Source organism: Trachypithecus francoisi, unplaced genomic scaffold (assembly GCF_009764315.1).
Source record: "Trachypithecus francoisi isolate TF-2019V2 unplaced genomic scaffold, Tfra_2.0 Lachesis_group0, whole genome shotgun sequence".
Classification (NCBI taxonomy): domain Eukaryota; kingdom Metazoa; phylum Chordata; class Mammalia; order Primates; family Cercopithecidae; genus Trachypithecus; species Trachypithecus francoisi.
The window spans coordinates 60,016,649-60,032,417 of NW_022681453.1; the positions used below are offsets into that span (position 1 = coordinate 60,016,649).

General features: G+C 45.2%; 1 protein-coding gene across 1 annotated transcript in view; it reads left to right on the plus strand.

Moving 5' to 3' along the window:
• The first annotated feature begins 254 nt into the window (after positions 1-254).
• Positions 255-15,769, plus strand: part of ISY1 (ISY1 splicing factor homolog) — a 36,546-nt gene continuing 21,031 nt past the window's right edge. Inside the window, exons 1-5 of the mRNA XM_033210858.1 lie at positions 255-2,083; positions 3,878-3,900; positions 4,472-4,523; positions 6,107-6,172; positions 6,350-6,392. Of these exons, the coding sequence (XP_033066749.1) occupies positions 2,081-2,083; positions 3,878-3,900; positions 4,472-4,523; positions 6,107-6,172; positions 6,350-6,392 (187 nt within the window). The 5' untranslated portion in view covers positions 255-2,080. The remainder of the gene's footprint in view (positions 2,084-3,877; positions 3,901-4,471; positions 4,524-6,106; positions 6,173-6,349; positions 6,393-15,769) is intronic.

Here is a 15,769-nt window from a genome sequence, read left to right on the forward strand (position 1 = left end):
TCATCCTGGCTAACATGGTGAAACCCCGTCTCTACTAAAAAAAACAAAAAACTAGCCGGGCGAGGTGGTGGGCGCCTGTAGTCCCAGCTACTCGGGAGGCTGAGGCAGGAGAATGGCGTGAACCCGGGAGGTGGAGTTTGCAGTGAGCTGAGATCCCGCCACTGCACTCCAGCCTGGGCAACAGAGCGAGACTCCGTCTCAAAAAAAAAAAAAAAAAAGTTAAGCTGCTTGAACAAAAGACCCCCAGATGCAGAGGCCTTAACAAGACATGTTTTTATTTTTCTCATTTTACAGAGCTCAGTGTTCCAGAGCTGGGAGCGGGGGACTCTGGTATCTTCACAATACTTTCATTTCTGAATTCAGGTTGGCTGATCCCATGGACACCTCTCAGTCAGCAGAGAAAGGAAAAGGGCAAGGGATGTGTACTTTCGTCATGGCTTCATCTATGACGCACATCCCTTTGACTCGATTCTCACCGGCCATTATAAATCATAAACCAGACAGGTGGGAGGATGGGGTCTGTAGTGGGGCGGTCATATGTCCACTTAAAACTTGTCACATTTCAGGCATGAGATTCTGGTGACTAAGTACTTTTCCTGTCCTGTCTGATCCCGAACCACATGTCAGCTGCTTCTCTCTTTGGCTTGTGCCTGCTGGCTGCTGCTAGGATGCCCATCACTAGTTAGGTCCCGTGGTGGAGGGAGTCCCTACAGCTGAGACACCATGCTTGAAACAGGAAAGTAGCTGTAACTGAATTTGCTGCGGGCCCTCACCTGAATTCCCCACCACAGCTCCCCTCACTGCTGACACCATGCGGGAGTAACCATCAGAACGTCTCCTACCAGGGACCTCTCCTGTCTTCCTGGTCCTTGTCTAAGGATCCTCTGGTCCCAGCAATGTTCTTAGGAAACAGTGACAGCACTTCTCCAACCACCCTCCTCCCCTAAGTGGCACTTTTTGCCTGGAACTTAAATTTTTATTTTAAAAGAGGATGACCTCAAGCATCGTCCAGCTCTGAAAGGCCCCGCGATTCCAGCAGACGAGCCAGAAATGGCCTTAAGAAGTGACACGGAAACGTGAAGGAGTTTACGAAGCCCGGCCAGCTCCAACTCCTGCAGGACGCACACTCCACTACGGGAGCTGTCCGGGCCGTAGATCCCTCGTGGCAGTCAGAGATGACGTCCAGTAATTTTCAAAAGGGGATATTTACTCTCACAGAAGAACCAAGAAGGAAGCCGGTGGGATTAGAGTAGCAGCGATAACTCAGCCTTCCACAAAACGGCACCCAGCGCCGCCTGCTCCCGCACTACCGATAGTGAACGCAAGACATTTCGCACCGCCTGTTTCGAGAGCTAAGACCCGCCGCCCAGGTTGAGTCCGAAAACCTACAGTCTCTCTGCACAAGCCCGATCCCACGTCTGCGTGTGATGGTGCCGCGTGCGGGCGCTACCGGAAGACCGCCTGCCGGAGCGCGCCGGAATTTTCTCTCCCAATCTCCGGCCGGATCTCCCTTTCACTTCCGGTCCTCCCTTTCACTTCCGGTCCCTTTCTTTTACGTTTCCGACAAAACACGAGGCTCTGTGGGCGGCTAGAATCTTCAGTTCCTGCGAGCGTCGGCTTCGTCTGGGCACGTCCCGTACTTCCGTTCACTTCCGGTCCCTTTCTTTTACGTTTCCGACAAACCATCAGGCTCTGTGGGCAGTTAGAATCTTCAGTTCCTGCCAGGTGCGGTGGCTCACGTCTGTAATCCCAGCTCTCAGGGAGGCAGAGGCGGGAGGATAGCTTGAGCCCAGGAGTTCGAGACCTGCCTGGGTAATATAGCGAGACCCCGTTCTCCACAAAAAGGAAGAAAAACAAGCAAACAAAAAAGGAATCTTCAGTTCCTGTGAGCGTCAGTTTGGTCTGGGGACGTCCAGTACTCCCTTTCACTTCCGGTCCTTTTCTTTTGCGTTTCCGACAAAACATCATTGTCTGTGGGCAGTTAGAATCTTCAGTTCCTGTGAGCGTCGGCATCTTCTGGGCCTGTGGAGTTTCTTGGACAGGGGCCGCGGGGATCCAGGACGGCGCCCTTAGCGACACCATGGTGAGTAGGGTGGGCGGGTGAGGGGGCGAGTGGATGGGCGGGCAGGCCGAGGGGGCGCCCGGTCCCCCTGGGGCGCTCGTGGCGTAGGGTCTCAGGCGTGCAATGCTGAGGGCTTCAGGTTCTTTGGTGTAACGAGGGGATTCTCTTCCTGCCTCGTTTAGCTGTCGCAAATTGAAAAACTGGAAACTGGGGAGCCGCGTTATCGTCCTGGACAGTGTCTTAATCCCGATGAAGCTCTTTAACCTGAGGGAAACAGACACAGAGAAGCGCTAGGGCCCGCTCCGAGTTACGGTGCATAGTGTGGGCCGGCTGTTTGTCCCTAAATACCACGGAGAAGATTAAGAGCAGTTGTGACTATATGTTTCTGGGATTATTTCATTTATGTCCGTTCTCAGTCTGCTCCATAATATACACACATCACGAGGGTAGGGGGTCTTTTCATTATTGCTTCCTTAATGTCTCCCACAGAGTCATTGTAGATGTTCAATAACTACTGAAGAAATGAATGGCATAGACAGGAAGTGTTTTATGAGGGTGTGCTCTCTGTGGCCTGGCGTCATTTGTTTCTTCATTTCTTCAAGAAGCATTTACGACGTGTAAATATAAGAATGCACGTAGTGCCGGTACAAAAATGTTGATTGGTTACTGTAATATTGGCTACTGTATTATTTTCATTAAGTGAAGCCCCTGTAAGAAACACGGGGCGTCATGGTTAGGTTATATGAGATATATTGGAAGCCATTGTAGATTGAGGAGCACAAGCTCCCAAGAAAAAGAGAGAAACCAGAGGAATAGAAGTAGCCGTTTCGCGGGAGGCTGAGGCAGGAGAATGGCGTGAACCCAGGAGGCAGAGTTTGCAGTGAGCCGAGATCGCGCCGCTGCACTCCAGCGTGGGCGATAGAGCGAGACTCCATCTCAGAAAAACAAAAAACAAAAAAAAGAAGAGGTAGCCATTTCTGTGAGAAGGTATGTCCCAAATTACTGCGGTGTGCGCCTGTCTACCAAGCATTTGCCAGGTTTGTTTCTGTCAGTTGAAGGGCAGAGTCTCAAAGGAGATTTAAATTGAATTCAATTTTGCTGATTGTCTATAAACTGCATGCTTGTTGTATTTATCTCATGAAGACATTGTGACACCTCTGTGAGATGAGGTATGCACTCTATTGTAAAGATGGGGAAACTTGAGTTATAGAGAGACTACTTCTCAGAGATGGTAAGTGGAAGAACTGGGAATGTAAGTCCCTGACTTAGTCGGGACTCTTTCTACCTAGACTACAACCCAGAAAACTCGGTCTCTGTCAGACACTGTGTTCAGGGATAATTGAGTTGACATTTAGTGTGACAGTACTTACATAAAGCTTACTTTATGAAAGGCAGTCTTCAGACTTATTTTCCCCAAATACTACTGGCAGGGAACAGGCAATTGTGATGCTGGGTGTTAAGTGCCATGGTAAGTATAATCCTTGATAGAGGACACCAGCCTAACTGGGAAGAAGGGGTCACAGAATAATGTTCTGGGTGGTCATGACACAAGTAAAATTTGAAGGAAGAATAATGCGAGTTAGCCACATACAAGGTGTTAGGGTCAGTGGACGAGTAAAGATTTTAAGTAGAGGGAGGCGCAGCCTTGGTCACAGGATTTGGACATATTTGATTTTTGTTTATTGTTGTTCATATAGTAGTTCAAGTGGTTTGCTTGTGACTGTATTCTTGTAAAACTTTTCACTAAAAAGTAAAGGGCAAGAAAAAAATATATTTTAAACATGGGCATTTTTCTTCTCTTTTCTCTCTTTCCAGGCCCGAAATGCAGAAAAGGCCATGTAAGTATCAACTTGGTTTTGGCTGTACATTTTTTGTAACTTAATAACCACCATGTAACTCTTTTTGTATTTCTTCTTTTTGGTATTTGAGCCTTTTGAGAAGCTGTTTCTTTCTTTATATATGTTAAAAATAGCATTCCTGTTTTTGCCCGTTTGTTTTTTCCATTAATGTGTTTTCTCACAGTTTCTAGAACTTACACTGGATGTACATTTGTTCACCTGTGGTTGGTGCAGGAGTTGTGAGAGTGACAGCTAGAGAACACCAGGATGTTAGCCTTTTAACACCTGGATGTATTGCTCGTCACAGTGGTCTGATAAGTAGAGTTTCCCACAGTCCTTATGTGTAGTGTAAGTAAAATATATTCTTGGGTGTTCAGGAATACAAATTGCCTGTTAATCCCTACTCCTGAGAACAGGAAATCCCTAACTACTCTGTGGTTTCTTAATTGCTATGTATATATATATGAATGACATTAAATATGATCATAAGCAGATCTAACCCATCCAGGAACATGGGTAATGAGAAGTCTGTGTGAACAGGATCTAATGCAGTCTTTTATATCCCTGATAGGACGGCCTTAGCAAGATTTCGCCAGGCTCAACTGGAAGAGGGAAAAGTGAAGGTTGGTGTAAATCTTCCTCATGAACTGTAAAGTATCAAGAATAAATATAGACTGGGCACAGTGGCTCATGCCTGTAATCCCAGTACTTTGGGAGGCTGAGGTGGGTGGATCACTTGAGTTTAGGAGTTTGAGACCAGTCTGGAAAACATGGCAAAATCCCTTCTATACAAAAAATACAAGATTAGCCTAGCCAGGCATGGTGGTGCCTGCCTGTAGTCCCAGCTACTGGGGAAGCTGAGGCAGGAGGATCGCTTGAATGCAGGAGTCTTACATTGCAGGGAGTCATGATCATGCCACTGCACTCCAGCCTGGGTGACACAGTGAGAACCTGTCAAAACAAAAAGCTGGGTGCAGTGGCTCACGCCTGTAATCCCAGCATAGTAGAGGCTGACAGGTGGATCATTTGAGGTCAGGAGTTTGAGACCAGCCTGGCCAACATGGTGAAACCGTGTCTCTACTAAAAATACAAAAATTAGCTGGGCGTGGTGGCAGGCACCTGTAATCCCAGCTCTTGGGAGGCTGAGGCAGGAGAATCACTTGAACCCTGCAGACGGAGGTTGCAGTGAGCCGAGAGCGTGCCGCTGCACTCCAGGTCAACAGATTCAAACTTCAAAATTTCCTATTTCTTATCTGTACCTGCTGACACTCTTGAGAGTCTGTACACTTGAATACCTCCTCATAGCTGAGGCAGGGTGATGGATCTGCCTGCTTGTTTTTCAGTTTATTCTGTATTATGATGAGTGGGCCCCCCTCTTTTTTTTTTTTTTTTTTTTGAGATGGACTGTCACTCTGTCGCCCAGGCTGGAGTGCAGTGGCGTGATCTTGGCTCACTGCAACCTCTATCTCCCTGGTTCAAGCAATTCCCCTGCCTCAGCCTCCCAAGTAGCTGGAATTACAGGCACATACCACCACGCCCAGCTAATTTTTTTGATTTTTAGTAGAGATGGGGTTTCACCATGTTGGCCAGACTGGTCTCAAACTCCAGGCCTCAGACAATCAGCCTGCCTCGACCTCCCAAAGTGGGGATAACAGGGATGAGCCACCGTGCCCGGCCTGATGATTGGGTCCTGTATTACTCCAGCTCTAATATTGAATAATAGGAACTTAGGAACTGGAGTAAGTTGTGGAGAACAGCTGTAAGCTGAAACCAGTAAATGATTTCATCTCTTAGAGACTCAGCCAAATTAGAGATAATATATACCATTCTTTGGATTTTTTTTTTTTAATTTTACATGCACATGTATATGTATACACCCATATTTATGTATGTATGTTTTAAACACTGATAGACATTGTTTCTTAAGGTACTATAAATATGCCATGAAATAGCTATAACCTAGTTTAGCTGTCTCTCTATTGCAGGACAGTTAAGTTCTTTTCAGTACTAAATACAATGCAATGAACGTTTTTCCTAAGGAGAGATTGCAGAATGAGGTTTAAGGCTTAATGAGAATCATCTGGAATGAAAACTTCAAATGTACTTAGGCCATTAGATGATTTAGACTTAAGGCCTGAATCAGTTGTGAATGCTGTATGAAACTTGTAAATAGTATAATGGAAATGTGTTATCTTTTTCTCCTTAGGAACGAAGACCCTTTCTGGCCTCAGAATGTACTGAGCTGCCCAAAGCTGAGAAGTGGAGACGACAGGTATGTTCTGGTAAATCTGATTTCAGTAGAAGTAACAAGTCTCTCATTTCTTCTTACTGTCTAAATGACTGTTAAACCAAAAGTCTAAGTATTTTTAAATACTAATTTTGAATTATAGTTTTTCTGTACTTTCTAACATATTCAAAACTCATTAAAATGTATTACTTTTTTTAATAGATCATTGGAGAGATCTCTAAAAAAGTGGCTCAGATTCAGAATGGTAAGCGAACTTGTTCCTTTAAAGTGCTTGATTCTCAAATCCACAGTTAGACTTGAGGACTTCAACACTCCTCTCACAATAATCAGTAGAACAAGTAGATAGTAAATGAGTAAGGACATAGAAGAGCCAATCAATACGATCAGTCAGTTTGATGTAGTTGAAAGTTGTAGAATACTCTTCCTCACAACACTGTACCTAACAAAAAAGAATACATGTTTTTTTTGTTTTTTGTGTGTGTTTTTTTTTGAGACAGAGTCTCAGTCTGTCGCCCAGGCTGGAATGCAGTGGTACGATCTCGTCTCAGTTCAAGCTCCGCCTCCTGGGTTCATGCCATTCTCCTGCCTCAGCCTCCCGAATAGCTGGGACTATAGGCGCCTGCCACCGTGCCCGGCTAATTTTTTTGTACTTTTAGTAGAGATAGGGTTTCACTGCTTTAGCCAGGGTGGTCTCGATCTCCTGACCTCGTGATTCGCCTGCCTCGGCCTCCCAAAGTGCTGGGATTACAGGCATGAGCCACGACGCCTGGCCTAATACATGGTCTTTTTTAAGAGCACATGGAACGTTCACCAAAATAAAACATATTCTGGGCTGCAGAACAAATGTTAACAAATTTAAAATATTTGAGGGCGGGTGCAGTAGCTCAGGCCTATAATCCCAGCACTTTGGGAGGCCAAGGAGGGAGGATCATCTGAGGGCAGGAGTTTGAGACCAGCCTGACCAACATGGAGAAATGCCATCTCTACTGAAAATACAAAATTAGCTGGGCGTGGTGGTGCATGGCTGTAATCCCAGCTACTTGGGAGGCTGAGGCAGGAGAGTCGCTTGAACCTGGTGGGCGGAGGTTACAGTGAACCGAGATCACACCATTGCACTCTGGCCTCGGCAACAAGAGTGAAACTCCATCTCAAAAAAAAAAAAATGAAATTACACAAAGTATTTTCTCTGATTATAACAATAGATTCATATCTGAAAAATTCCTAAATATTTGGAAATTAACACACTTTTAAATAATTCATGTGTCTGAGAGGAAACAGCAAAGAAATTAGAAGATATTTTGAATTTAATTAGAGTGAAAACATAATGTCAAAATTTAGGAGATGAAAAAATTTATGGGATATAGTGCTTCATTAAAAGTGTATAGCACTGGCCTGGTGCAGTGGCTCATGCCTAGAATCCCAGCAGTTTGGGAGACCGAGGTGGGTGGATCATGAGGTCAGGAGATAAGAGACTATCCTGGCCAACATGGTGAAACCCTGTTTCTACTAAAAATACAAAAATTAGCTGGGTGTGGTGGCATGTGCCTGTAATCCCAGCTACTTGGGAGGCTGAAGCAGGAGAATTGCTTGAATCCAGGAAGTGGAGGTTGTAGTGAGCCAAGATCGCGCCAATGCACTCCAGGAATCCATCTCAAAACAAACAAACAAAATATATATAGCACTGAAATAATGGAAAATTACGGAAGTTTTCAAATCAGTGATCTAAGCTTCTACCCTACGAAATTAGAAAAGAAGAGGCTGGGCGCGATGGCTCAAGCCTGTAATCCCAGCACTTTGGGAGGCCGAGACGGGCGGATCACGAGGTCAGGAGATCGAGACCATCCTGGCTAACATGGTGAAACCCCGTCTCTACTAAAAAATACAAAAAATTAGCCAGGCGAGGTGGCAGTCACCTGTAGTCCCAGCTACTCGGGAGGCTGAGGCAGAAGAATGGTGTGAACCCGGGAGGCAGAGCTTGCAGTGAGCTGAGATCCGGCCACAGCACTCTAGCCTGGGCAGCACAGCGAGACTCCGTCTCAAAAAAAAAAAAAAAGATCAATAAAATTGATAAACTTCTAAACTTCTAGTCAGACTGACCAAGAAAAAATATACACAAATTAAGAATATTAGGAACCAAATTGGGAATATTACTATAGACTCTGTAGACATTAAAAGGATAATAAGGAAATATTACAGACAATTTTATGCCCGTAAATTTGACAACTTAGATGAAATAGGTCAATTCCTTAAATTCCTTATAAGACACAAACTGCCAAAGCTCATTTAAGAGAAGTGGTTCTTTTTTTTTTTTTGAGACAGAGTCTCGCTCTCTGTCACCCAGGCTGGAGTGCAGTGGCGAATTCTCGGCTCACTGCAACCTCCACCTCCCTGGGTTCAAGCAGTTTCTCCAGCCTCAGCCTCCCGAGTAGCTGGGATTACAGGCACCCTCCATCATACCTGGCTAATTTTTGTAATTTTTTAGTAGAGACAGGGTTTCACCATGTTGGACAGGCTGGTCTTGAATTCCTGACCTCAGGTAATCCACCCTCCTCAGCCTTCCAAAGAGCTAGGATTACAGGTGTGAGCCACTGTGCTTGGCCGAGAAGTAGTTCATTTTTTTGTTGTTGTTTTGTTTTGAGACGGAGTCTCGCTCTGTTGCCCAGGCTGGAGTGCAGTGGCATGATCTTGGCTCACCACAACCTCTGCCTCCTGAGTAGCTGGGATACAGGCGCCTGCCACCACGCCCAGCTAATTTTTTGTGTGGGTTTTTTTTTTTTTTTTTTTGAGACGGAGTCTTGCTCTGCTGCCCAGGCTGGAGTGCTGTGGCCGGATCTCAGCTCACTGCAAGCTCCGCCTCCGGGGTTCACGCCATTCTCCTGCCTCAGCCTCCCGAGTAGCTGGGACTACAGGTGCCCGCCACCACACCCGGCTAATTTTTTGTATTTTTTAGTAGAGACAGGGTTTCACCGTGTTAGCCAGGATGGTCTCGATCTCCTGACCTCGTGATCCGCCCGTCTCGGCCTCCCAAAGTGCTGGGATTACAGGCTTGAGCCACCGCGCCTGGCTTTTTTGTGTTTTTAGTAGAGACGGGGTTTCATCATGTTAGCCAGGGTGGTCTCGATCTCCTGACCTCATGATCTACCTGCCTCAGCCTCCCAAAGTGCTGGGATTACAGGCGTGAGCCACCGCACCTGGCCCTGAAGAAATTTTTTATTGTTATAACTGGAAGAGTGCTACTGGCATATAATGGGTAGAGGCCAGGGATATGTTAAGCTTCCTACAGTGTCAATAATTCCACTGTTTAGAGACACAGTTCAAGAAGAAATGGTAAACCTGAGTAGTCCTGTATGTATTAAAGAAATCGAGGCTGGGCACCATGGCTCACACCTATAACCGCAGCACTTTGGGAAGCCGAGGTGGGTGGATCACCTGAGGTTAGGAGTTCAAGACCAGCCTGGCCAACATGGTGAAACACCATCTCTACGAAAAATACAAAAAGTAGCCAGGCATGGTGACATGTGTCTGTAATCCCAGCTACTTGGGAGGCTGTGGCAGGAGAATCACTTTAACCCAGGAGACAGAGGTTGCAGTGAGCCAAGATTGGGTCACTGCACTCCAGCCTGGGTGACAGAGTGACAGTCCATCTCAAAAAAAAAAAATAGAAAAAAGATGGAAAGAGGCCGGGTGCGGTGGCTCAAGCCTGTAATCCCAGCACTTTGGGAGGCCGAGACGGGCGGATCACGAGGTCAGGAGATCGAGACCATCCTGGCTAATACGGTGAAACCCTGTCTCTACTTAAAAATACAAAAAACTAGCCGGGCAATGAGGCGGGCGCCTGTAGTCCCAGCTACTCGGGAGGCTGAGGCAGGAGAATGGCATAAACCCGGGAGGCGGAGCTTGCAGTGAGCTGAGATCCGGCCACTGCACTCCAGCCTGGGTGGCAGAGCAAGACTCCGTCTCAAAAAAAAAAAAAGAAAAAAGATGGAAAGAAATTGAATTCATTTCTAAATAATTTTCTACAAAGAAAATTCCAGGCCCAGATGGGTTCACTGGTCAGTTCTACTAAATATTTAAGGAAGAAATGATACCAACTCTACATAGTTTCCTCAAGAAAATGGAAGAAGAGGGAACACTTTTCAACTCATTTTATGAATTTTAGTATTAGTATCATTAGAATTCATTTTATGAATATTTATTATCAGTATTACCCTCATGCTAAAATCAGAAAAAGATATGGGAAATAACTACTGACCAATATTTCCTATGAATATAGACAAAATCTTTAATGAAATATTAGCATATCAAACCTAGCAATGTATAAAAAGGATAATACATCACAACTAAGGATTTATTCTGGAAAACCATAGTTGATCAACATTCAAAAATAATTCACTATGTCATTCTAAAGAAGAAAAACTGTATGATGCTCTAAGTAGATGCAGAAAATGTATTTGACAAAATTAGACATTTATTCGTGGTAAGAACTCGGTAAACTGGGAATAAAAGGAAACTTTTTACCTTGATAAAGCACTTTTTTTTTCTTTTTTTTTTCTGCGATAGTGATTTGTTCTTGTCACCCATGTCGGAGCGCAGTGGTGTAATCTCAGCTCAATGTAACCTCCGCCTCTCAGGTTCAATTGATTGTCCTCCCTTAACCTGCCGAGTAGCTGGGAATACAGGCGCCAGCCACCATGCCTAGCTAATTTTTGTATTTTCAGTAGAGACAGGGTTTCACCATGTTGTCAAGGCTGGTCTCGAATTCCCGACCTCAGGTGATCCATCCACCTTGGCCTCCCTAAGTGCTGGGATTATAGGCATGAGCCACCACACCAGGCCCAGTACTAAACTTCGAATAAGAAACCCATAGTCTAAACTATTTAATGGTGAAGGATTGAATGAATAAGGCAAAGACATCCATTTTCACCACTATATTCAGCATGATACTGGAAATCCTAGCCAGTGCAGTAAAGTTAGAAAAGGAAATAAAAGCCATAAAGATTAGAAAGTAATAAATAAAACTGTCTTTATTGTAATGTAGAAAATCTTATATAATTTTCTTTGTTATTTGAGATGGAGTCTCGCTCTGTCACCCAGGCTGGAGTGTAGTGGCGTAGTCTCGGCTCACTGCAACCTCTGCCCCCCTGGGTTCAAACGATTCTCCTGCCTCAGCCTCCTTAGTAGCTGGGCCTACAGGCATGTGCCACAATGCCTGGCTCATTTTTGTATTTTTAGTAGAGACGGCGTTTCGCCATGTTGGCCAGCCTGGTCTCGAACTCCCAACCTCAGGTGATCTGCCTGCCTCTGCCTCTCAAAGTACTGGGATTATAGGCATGAGCCACCACGCCCAGCCTAAATCCTACATAATTTTGTATGTAGAAAATCCCAAGGAACCTACAGAAAGAATTCTAAAATGGATAAGCGAGTTTATCAAGTTCACAGAAAAGAAGTTCAATATACGGAATTTTATGTATATATACACACACACACACACACACACACATATATATATATAATTTTTTTTTTCCCTGAGACAGAGTCTTGCTCTGTCGCCCACGCTGGAGTGCAGTGGCCCAGTCTTGGCTCACTGCAACCTCTGCCTCCCAGGTTCAAGCTATTCTGCCTCAGCCTCTCGAGTAACTGGGACTACAGGCATCCACCACCACACCTGGCTGATTTTTGTATTTTTAGTAGAGACAGGGTTTCACCATGTTGGCTAGGCTGGTCTGGAACTTCTGGACTCGATCTGCCTGCTTCAGCCTCCCAAAGTGCTGGGATTACAGGTGTGAGCCACCATGCTCAGCTTCAAAGTTATATTTTTATATACTAACATTGAACAGCTGGAAATACAACATTTTTTAAAAGTGCTATTTACAAAAGCACCAAAACACAAGAAATAACTTAGGTATAAATCTTTTTTTTTTTTTTTTTTTTTTTTTTTTTGAGACGGAGTCTCGCTCTGTCGCCCAGGCTGGAGTGCTGTGGCCGGATCTCGGCTCACTGCAAGCTCCGCCTCCCGGGTTCACGCCATTCTCCTGCCTCAGCCTCCCGAGCAGCTGGGACTACAGGCGCCCACCACCTCGCCCGCTAGTTTTTTGTATTTTTAGTAGAGACGGGGTTTCACCGTGTTAGCCAGGATGGTCTCGATCTCCTGACCTCGTGATCCACCCGACTCGGCCTCCCAAAGTGCTGGGATTACAGGCTTGAGCCACCGCGCCCGGCCGGTATAAATCTTTTTTAAAAATTATTATTATTATTTTTTTGAGACGGAGTCTCACTCTGTCCCCCAGGCTGGAGTGCAGCTCCCTGTAAGCTCTACCTCCCAGGTTCACGCCATTCTCCTGCGTCAGCCTCTCGAGTAGCTGGGACTACAGGTGCCTGCCACCACGCCCAGCTAATTTTTTGTATTTATAATAGAGACGAGGTTTCACCATGTTAGCCAGGATGGTCTGGATCTCCTGACCTTGTGATCCACCTGCCTCGGCCTCCCAAAGTGCTGGGATTACAGGCATGAGCCACCGCACCTGGCCATACTTAGGTATAAATCTGACAAAATACAGTCAGGATCTGTATGCTGAAAACTAGGATGCAATGACTAAAGAAACCAAAGAAGACCTGAATGAATGGAGAAATATACTGTGCTCTTGTATGGGAAGACTTAACACAGTAAAGATGTTGATTCTTTCTGTCTTCAAATATATCACAATCAAAATTCTAACAGGATTTTTTGTTTACATTGATATTCTGTGTCTGAAATTTAATTGGAAAGGCGAACTACAATAGCCGAAACAATTTTGAAAAGGAACAAAATTGGAGCATTCGTTCCACCTGATTTCAAGATGTAATAGAAAGCTCCAGCTTCCAGGTAATGTGGTATTGGTGAAACGATAGGGCACATAGACCAAGGAAACAGAATTAGAAGTCCAGTAGAAGTCCAGAAATAGAGCCACACATAAATGGTCAGTTGACCTTTTTTTTTTTTTTTTTTTTTTAATAGAGACAGAGCCTTTCTCTGTCACCCAGGCTGGAGTACAGTGGTGCAATCATAGCTCACTGCAGCATCCACCTCCTGGGCTCAAGTGATCCTTTTGCCTCAACCTCTCATGTAGCTGAGACTGCAGATGCATGCCACTATGCCTGGCTAATTTTTTTCTTTCTTTTTTTTTTTGAGATGGAGTCTTGCTCTGTTGCCCAGGCTGCAGTGCAGTGGCACGATCTCTGCCTCCAGGGTTTAAGCGATTCTCCTGCCTCAGCCTCCCGAGTAGCTGGGACTACAAGTGCATGCCACCATGCATGGCTGATTTTTGTGTGTATATTATATATATATATATTTTTTTTTTTTTTTTTTTTAGTGGAGACGGGGTTTCACTGTGTTAGCCAGGATGGTCTCCATCTCCTGACCTGATCTGCACACCTTGGCCTCCCAAAGTGTTAGGATTACAGGCGTGAGCTGCTGTGGCTGGCATGCCTGGCTAATTTTTTTTTTTTGAGATGAAGTTTCGTTCTTGTTGCCCAGGCTGGAGTGCAGTGGCGTCATCTCAGCTCACTGCAACCTCCACCTCCTGGGTTCAAGTGATCCTCCTGCCTCAGCCTCCCAAGTAGCTGGGATTACAGGCTTGCGTCACCATGCCCAGCTAATTGTTTGTATTTTTAGTAGAGATAGGGTTTCTCCATGTTTGTCAGACTGGTCCTGAACTGCCAACCTCAAGTGATCTGCCCGCCTCGGCCTACCAGAGTGCTGGGATTACAGGTGTGAGCCACTGCGCCCAGCCCTGCCTGGCTAATTTTTAAATTTTTGTAAAGATGGGTTCTTGTTGCCCAGGCTGGACTTGAGCAGTCTTCCTATCTGTGTCTCCCAAAGTGTTGGGATTACAGGCATGAGCCACTATGTCTGGCTTGGTCAACTGACTTTTGACAAAGTTATGAAAACAATTCAGTGGAGAAAGGGATGACAAATAACTCTTAAAAATTCATCAATAAGAAAATATAATTTATGGCAGGGCGTGGTGGCTCACACCTGTAATCCCAGCACTTTGGGAGGCCGAGGCGGGTGGATCACAAGATCAGGAGATTGAAACCATCCTGGCTAACACTGGGAAACCCCATCTCTACTGAAAATACAAAAAAAGTTAGCCAGACTTGGTGGCGGGCGCCTGTAGTCCCAGCTACTCGGGAAGCTGAGGTGGGAAGTGGCGTGATCTCAGGAGGTGGAGCTTGCAGTGAGCAGAGATCGTGCCACTGCACTCCAGCCTGGGTGGCAGAGTGAGACTCCATCTCAAAAAAAAAAGAAAAAAGAAAATATAATTTGTTTTAAGAAGTGGGCAAAATTTTGAACAGATACTTTACCAAAGAAAATATGTAGGCTCGGCACAGTGGCTCACGCCTGTAATCCCAACACTTTGGAAGGCCAAGATGGGCGGATCACTTGAGGCCAGGAGTTTAAGACTAGCCTGGCCAAGATGGCAAAACCCCGTCTCTACTAAAAATACAAAAATTAGCTGGGTGTGGTGACTCATGTCTGTAATCCCAACTACTTGGGAGGCTGAGGTATGAGGATAGCTTGAACCTGAGAGGCAGAGGTTGCAGTGAGCTGAGATTGTACCACTGCACTCCAGCCTGGGCAATAGAGCGAGACTGTCTCAAAAAAAAAAAAAAAAAAATGTAGAGGCAAATGAGCATCTTTTCATGTATTTAACATAATAGTCATAAAGGAAATACAGGTTAAAACAACAGTGAGATACTATACACTTAGTAGAATGACTTAAAGAAATAGTGACGGCCGGGCGCCGTGGCTCAAGCCTGTAATCCCAGCACTTTGGGAGGCTGAGACGGGCAGATCACGAGGTCAGGAGATCGAGACCATCCTGGCTAACATGGTGAAACCCCGTCTCTACTAAAAAAATACAAAAAACTAGCCGGGCGAGGTGGCGGGCGCCTGTAGTCCCAGCTACTCGGGAGGCTGAGGCAGGAGAATGGCGTAAACCCGGGAGGCGGAGCTTGCAGTGAGCTGAGATCCGGCCGCTGCACTCCAGCCTGGGCGACAGAGCGAGACTCCGTCTCAAAAAAAAAAAAGAAAAGAAATAGTGACAATGCCAAGTGCTGGTGAGTATGTGAAGTAATGAACTCACATGCACTGGTAGTGAGGAGGCAAAATGGAACAGCTACTTTAAAATGGGGTTTGGTGGTTTCTTATAAAGTTAAACATACACTTAACCTATGATCCAGCAATTCCATTCCTAGGTATTTCTCCAAGAGAAATGTAATCCTTTTCTGTTACACAAAAACTCATACATAGTGTTTATAGTAGTCCCCAAACTGGAAGCAACCCAAAGGTCCTTCTGGTGAATGGATAAACAAACTGAGGTGTGTCTATACAATAAAATAATAGTAGTAAAAACAAACATATAGACTAGGCACTGTGGCTCATACCTATAATCCCCAGCACTTTGGGAGACCAAGGTGGGAGGATCGCTTTGAGCCCAGGAGTTGGGGACCAGCCTGGGCAACATAGTAAGGCCTCATCTTTGTAAATGATAATAATAATCAAAGTAAATAAATAAAATTAAAACATATGGATGAATCTCAAAAGCATGCTTTTGAGCATAATGCTGAGTGAAAGATACA